General features: G+C 34.5%; 1 protein-coding gene across 1 annotated transcript; it reads left to right on the top strand.

Moving 5' to 3' along the window:
• Positions 1-4891: 4891 nt before the first annotated feature.
• Positions 4892-5715, top strand: LOC132175739 (chaperone protein dnaJ 11, chloroplastic). Its single transcript, XM_059587767.1, has one exon. It carries the CDS (start codon positions 5005-5007, stop codon positions 5488-5490), a length of 486 nt encoding a protein of 161 aa, XP_059443750.1. The 5' UTR covers positions 4892-5004; the 3' UTR covers positions 5491-5715.
• The last annotated feature ends 1361 nt before the right edge of the window (positions 5716-7076 follow it).

The raw sequence follows: 7076 nt of genomic DNA, 5'->3' as shown, positions 1-7076 counted from the left end.
ACTTTGTGGCCGAGTTCTGGAGAGAGTGACTAGAGAACAAGGTGTTCTACATAATTTAAATACAATTTTAATTATGTGTATATAAGCTCAATTTTCGAGGCGACTTATATTTGAAACTTTCAATCAACTTGTATAACCAACTTGTCTTTCTCTTGAAAAGTCGAATTGTATGGTAATTGAGTAGAAAATATGATGAACACAAACCACAAAAAACTCGTTGAATATGAGATTGTATGACTTACAACTTTGTGACTGAGTTCTGGAGAGAGTAACTAGAGAACAAGGTGTTCCACATAATATAAATACAATTTTAATTATGTGTATATAAGCTCAATTTTCAAGGTGACTTATATTTGAAACTTTCAATCAACTTGCATAATCAACTTGTCTTTCTTTTGAAAAGTTGAATTATATGGTAATTGAGCAGAAAATATGATGAACACAAACCACAAAAAACTCGTTGAATATGAGATTGTATGACTTACAACTTTGTGACTGAGTTCTGGAGAGAATGACTAGAGAACAAGGTGTTCTACATAATTTAAATATAATTTTAATTATGAGTATATAAGCTCAATTTTCAAGCGACTTATATTTGAAACTTTCAATCAACTTGCATAATCAACTTGTCTTTCTTTTGAAAAGTTGAATTATATGGTAATTGAGTAGAAAATATGGTGAACACAAACCACAAAAAACTCGTTGAATATGAGATTGTATGACTTACAACTTTGTGACTGAGTTCTGGAGAGAGTAACTAGAGAACAAGGTGTTCCACATAATATAAATACAATTTTAATTATGTGTATATAAGCTCAATTTTCAAGGTGACTTATATTTGAAACTTTCAATCAACTTGCATAATCAACTTGTCTTTCTTTTGAAAAGTTGAATTATATGGTAATTGAGCAGAAAATATGATGAACACAAACCACAAAAAACTCGTTGAATATGAGATTGTATGACTTACAACTTTGTGACTGAGTTCTGGAGAGAATGACTAGAGAACAAGGTGTTCTACATAATTTAAATATAATTTTAATTATGAGTATATAAGCTCAATTTTCAAGCGACTTATATTTGAAACTTTCAATCAACTTGCATAATCAACTTGTCTTTCTTTTGAAAAGTTGAATTATATGGTAATTGAGTAGAAAATATGGTGAACACAAACCACAAAAAACTCGTTGAATATGAGATTGTTTGACTTACAATTTTGTGGCCGATTTCTGGAGAGAGTGCTTACAGAACGAGGTTTTCCACATAATTTAAATATAATTTTAATTATGTGTATATAAGCTCAATTTTCAAGACGACTTCTATTTGAAATTTTTAATCAACTTGTCTTTCTTTTGAAAGGTTGAATTATATGGTAATTGAGTAGAAAAATATGATGAACACAAACCACAAAAAGGGGATCCAATAGGAAGACGAGGGAGACGTCAATCAAAAATCATAATCTACCACTAAAAAATTCCACAACCCCAAACCCATCACAATCTGTGTGCCTGCCTTTGAATGTTAAGAAGTGGAATACAATTTTGCTTTCCAGCTTCATATAATGTTCATGTGGTGGGGCTTTACTTGAGGGGGACGGTTCCACATGATATTGACTAAATTCCAATAACGACAACACATGTATCCAACCTTGGATTACACCCCACATCAAATACCTTCATGTGGGTCTAAATATCCCATGTCGTGGTCCTACCTTAACTTGAAAAAAAAAAAAAACTTCTCTCTAATCGAACCGAAAGCAGCGTCGGGGGAAGAAAATATGCCTCTCTCTTTGTCTTCTTTCCGAATTTTAAAATTTGTGCATAATTTGAAACGAAACCAAGAGATGTTGAGATATTTGCTTGGTCACATGAAGTTCAACGATAAGAATTGAAAGGGGAAATACAAAAGAAAAAAGCTCTCAACTCAAGTTGATAAGATAGTGTCATGGGTGATAGGTGTTATAATCCTTTATAAGACAAAATCATTAGCAAAAACTAAAAAGTGAGTGGAGCCCTTACCATGAACATGATGAGGATACATAGTTTAGACACTTTAAACATAATTTTATAATTAAAGTCGATCGTAAGTCAAATATAACGGGGGAAAATTAAGCAAGCTTTCTAATCATGGTATAAATTTCAATAATTCTTGGAGGGTGTTAGTCTAATTGGTAGGACTTACTCCCATATTATTTTTGGAGCGTCGAGTATTTGTTAATGTTTTTGTTTTAAGAACAGAAAATAAATATGAGAAAGAAAATTGTTTAACAAATAAAGCATCGGGTTTATTTGTTAAAATTCTCTCTCTCACTTTTTTTTTTTTTTTTTTCAAAACACAAAACACTTAAAAATTGTTATCATAACATTTTTGCCAAAAAATAAAAAATAAAAAATAAAAATTCCAAAACATATTAAAAAAAATTATCTTATTGATTGAAACCTTGCAAGGGATTGTAATTGTGTATGATAAGAACAAGAAGAAAAGGGTATCCCAGAGTTTATTGAGCAAATTAATTAAATATGCTTTTCTTGCAAAAACAGGATAATCATCCACATGGATGTTAAAGAAGTGACTCAGGCCCTTTTTCTTTTTCTTTTTTAATTAGTTATTACGCAATGTGATAAGGACAAGAAGAAAAGACAAAAGTATTTGTATGTATTTTTTTTTTCTCACATTAATTATTCTGTGTTTCTTTTTTTGTTTTTATCAGAGGTGTGAAGTACACGTAAGGACAAAGTATTTCTATAATTAAATTGGGTGGTAGAAAATTCATATGTATTCTTCAAACAGTATTTTTAATAAAGAAGTGCTATTTCATATTATTATAATATTTAGTCTCTTTTTAATAATACACATAAAAAGAATTACATATTTTATTAATCATATTATATGTTCGAAGCATAGGTGTAAGTTTAATACCCTTTGAGTTCAATAATTTTCTCGGACCAATTTTAGAACAAACTTTATTTTAATATCTTGGTCCTTCTTTCTATTTTTCTCCATACTTTTTATTTTTTATTTTTTTTAAAAATTAATTATTGAATCCATCTTCACTTAAGTGGGTATTATAAATCTAATGATTAATTTTTTTTTTAAAAAAAATGAGAATAGAGAAGGATAAGAGAAGGAATCCAATAATTTTTATAGAACTTACTTGTTCTGTACAAAGAATTCATTCCTTTTTAAACTAGTAAATTCTTTAATTTTTTTTTTATAATTATATTTATTGTCTGAAGTGTTAGTTACCTGAAACGAATCTCATAACATCAGGACTAATGATGTCTTAATATTTTATTTTTACGAATGTCTCCAACTACTAGTCAGGTTGATTGCTGGCAAAAAGGTTATCCAATCATATCATTTTCAGCAATTCTTGAATAAATCAAAGCAAAACTCTCTTGTGTTAGTTGAATTAGTGGGGGGCCTCTAGTTTTGCTTTTTTCTAGAAGGAAAGCCCTTCTAGAAGCCCTTCTCTTTGTTCCTGTGGCTTCCGATGGTGTTGAAGAGGAAAATCAGCGGCATGGTCCTCACTCTAATATAAACAAAGCAAATTAGTGTACATTTCAGCGAGAAAGACAGAGACAGCTTCTAGATGGTCTCACACGTGCCAGACTCAGCACAGCCACACACCAGTGAGAAACTGACGAATAGACCCCGCCTTTGGTGATCGGTCATTTTCAAAGAATCAACACCGTTGATTCTTCAGTTGATGGGATTTTTTCTGTCTGATGTGGGAGTTTTTGGAAAGCTTGATGAATTTAATGGGTCCCAACTCCCTTGGCCTTAACTGGTTAGGCCTCTCTATATTCTAGAAGCTCTCGCACGTGAGAGGTACGCTCGAGACTTTTTGTGTCGGCTCAAGTCCGCTGGTGAGCCGCTTGGCCCAAAACGCGGCTTTCAATCAGTGTGCAAAAACTTATCATAGCTGTGGGCACTGGGCAAGATTTTCAATGCAGCCGCACATTGTATCGGCGTATCGACCATGGCTTTTGGCTTGGAGCCTCCGACAAGGGACAAGTAGAAGAACTAGTCACCATTCAATTTGACGGTAAAATTAAAATAATAATGTATTCATTACAAATCCAAAACCAATACGCATTGTTGTTAAAACAAAATTAGTTCGATTGGACATCATGTTATATTATGTATTCACATAATGTTTTTAAATAATGAGAAAGCACCACCTTTTATATTGGCCCCTTTTGCCAATTAATGACGGAAATCCTCTATAAAAGATAAAGCGGTCCTCTATATATTCACTTAATCTCACTCTCGTTAACTTAAGCATCGAAAGTAATTTCTTTGTCACTCCCAATTTGTTATTTTAACCGTTGATCCTTTTACATGTCTCATACACATGGATTGATCGACATGGGTAGTCATTGTATCAACAACTACCATATTTATATTTAAGAGCATTAAGAGAGACATCTAGAAAATGACTCACCAAAGTGTGAAAAAACCATAAGAAAAATAAAAAGTCACCTACATTAACCAAACCTATTGTACATTTGTACATTTATTATCCTATTAGCTTAGGGGTTCATGCTTTGCATGGTCAGCACCCTACATTCGCAACCACATCACTATAGAAAGGGTTACAAAACGTAATGGTAATTAATATCTTCAATTAAATAACTCCAACTCGTCAAATAAATTAATAATGGTTAGAATAATATAATTATATAGTATTAAATTAAATTAAATGTCCCAATCAAAAGCCATGAAACCGGCTCGGCCCAGGGCTCTAGCAAGGTAGCCGAAAAGAAAGCAAGCTGTTCTAGAAGGCAATGCCATGTCAGCATTTTCTTGAATCCAACACACACACACAGACACAACTCACACGGTTTTGCCTTTCTCATCTTCTCTCTCTCCGGGCATTGACTCTATATATCATCCCTCTCTTTTCCTCCCTTTTCACACACACAACTTCTCTCTTCTCCAAACGGGAACTTAATTTTCGAATCCTCAAATCTGCATCTAAAAACCCCTCTTTTCTTTACAATGTTAGGAACCCTAACCATCCCCGCCAGAAATTCCCTCTGTTACTCGCCGGAGATTAACCGATTTTCTTCCGTCAGGTCTCCGCCTAGTACCCCTACAACGGCACGGAGATTTACCAATCGGAGATGCACGGTTTCCTCCGTTTGCGCATCACCCGAGGTCGATTCGGTCACTGCCACGGAGACGCGGAGGCCGGGGAGCCTGTACGAGGTGCTCCGGGTAAAGCGTACGGCGTCGCCGACGGAGATCAAGACAGCGTACCGGAGCCTGGCCAAGATGTACCACCCGGATGCGGTGCGATCTGACGGCCAGGATTTCATGGAGATCCACAACGCATATGCCACGCTGTCCGATCCGGCGGCCAGGGCGCTCTACGATCTCTCCTTGGGTGCCCAGTTCCAGAGGCGACCCTTCGAGTTCTCCGCCGCTCGTAACCGGTCCGGATTTTACCCGACCCGGAGATGGGAAACCGATCAGTGCTGGTAGGAGCGAGAATAGGACCTCCCACTGAAATATTTTTCTTTTCTCTAATTTCCTCTTGTATTTTTTTGGGATTTTGGGAAAAATGTAAACCTGTCACTGTGATGTGGCAATAGTAGAGCAACTCTGTAAATTGTAGCGCTAGGTCTTTTTTTTTTTTTTTGGTTAGAAGAAAATGAGTAAAACAAAAATATATTTATATATTTATATGTGTTTTTGATATTTTGGAAATCTCATTTTATTAATGGGTAATTTAGGACTTGAAAGGCACGTACTATCATTCTACATTTAAAGAGATGGAGTAGTTGTGGATTTTGGGTATTGAAGAAGGTCTCCTATCCACTATCCAATATCCATTGCCCCCTAATTAATCCATGTGCAAATGGCGGGGTCTTGCCAGTTTGGCTCAAAACCACCACCATTTCAGGGCATGTATGAGTTTTAAGAGGGGGTGGCAAGTAAGTACTGATTGGGAGTCGGGTTTCTCGTTCATTTTATGTTGGAACTTGGATATATCAAGTTTGAGGATCGTTAAAATATTTTATCAACCCTAAAGTTAAAATGTCGGTATAAGATTATATAGGTAATTTCAAGTCGATTAATTTTGTAATTTTGTGTTGAGTTTGTATTGAATTCGTTGAGACGTGCTTACAAGGTTACATGGTTATATACTTATATAGATGGATAATGTTAGACATCTTAAGGGATGCTTTCCATATCATTTTTTTTTCCTTAAAAAATTTTCATTCTCTCCTTTGTCTCCCACTCCTACACAAAATAGTGCTTGCTACATTATTTGAGAAGGATTTTGGAAATAATCTTTGGGACACCTAGCAGCCTTCTATATAGATCAATTTAATTAAACAGTTCATATTCCTCAACCTTAATTTGCCAATTTTGTGCTAGGTTTATTATATCAAGTTCGCGAGTAATGTCACAAATCCATATGTCACATGTCGACTTCATCTTGCATCAAAATATTAGTATAAAACTATTTACATCGAGTATAATTCAACACATTTAATTAAATGTGTTAAGACCCCTCACCACTAATCTGCTAATTTCATGTTGAATTCGTATCAAGTTTACAAATCATATAAAAATAACTTTTTAGATTTGAATTTTATCTAAATATAAGTATAAGATTATATAAAGGGAAAAATATAAAAAAGCCCCTCAAACTACCAGCCGTTTTCGATTTAGCCCCTCTGATGTTTCAAAAGTCATAAAGTAGCCCCCCAAACTACCAAACTGTTGCATTTTCGCCACTCCGTTAGTCAAAACCGTTAGTCTGGACGGAAACCACGAAACGACGTCGTTTTATTAGGGTTAAGTTACGAAAATGCCCTTGTGGGATTTTTTTATTTTTTATTTTTAAAGTAGGAGCAAAACGGCGCCGTTTTGCTTAGGGTAATAATTATATTTTGATTTTATTTGTTTAGTCTCTCCTCCTTCTTCACGCAGCCTCCTTCACCCTCACTTGGTCAAATTCTTCCTTAAAAGATTTCTAATACATGTAATTGAAATTGGAGGTGTAAGATGAAAATTAAGTTTGAAATCAAGACTTTTACTAACAGGGACAACACAAAACG

Source organism: Corylus avellana, chromosome ca3 (genome assembly GCF_901000735.1).
Source record: "Corylus avellana chromosome ca3, CavTom2PMs-1.0".
Classification (NCBI taxonomy): Eukaryota; Viridiplantae; Streptophyta; class Magnoliopsida; order Fagales; family Betulaceae; genus Corylus; species Corylus avellana.
The sequence above is the reverse complement of the archived record's forward strand: the minus strand, read 5'-3'. Positions and strand labels throughout refer to the sequence as shown.

Excerpts from the sequence above, each read along its gene's own strand:
- LOC132175739 (XM_059587767.1), top strand. The coding sequence starts at position 5,005 with ATGTTAGGAACCCTAACCATCCCCGCCAGAAATTCCCTCTGTTACTCG.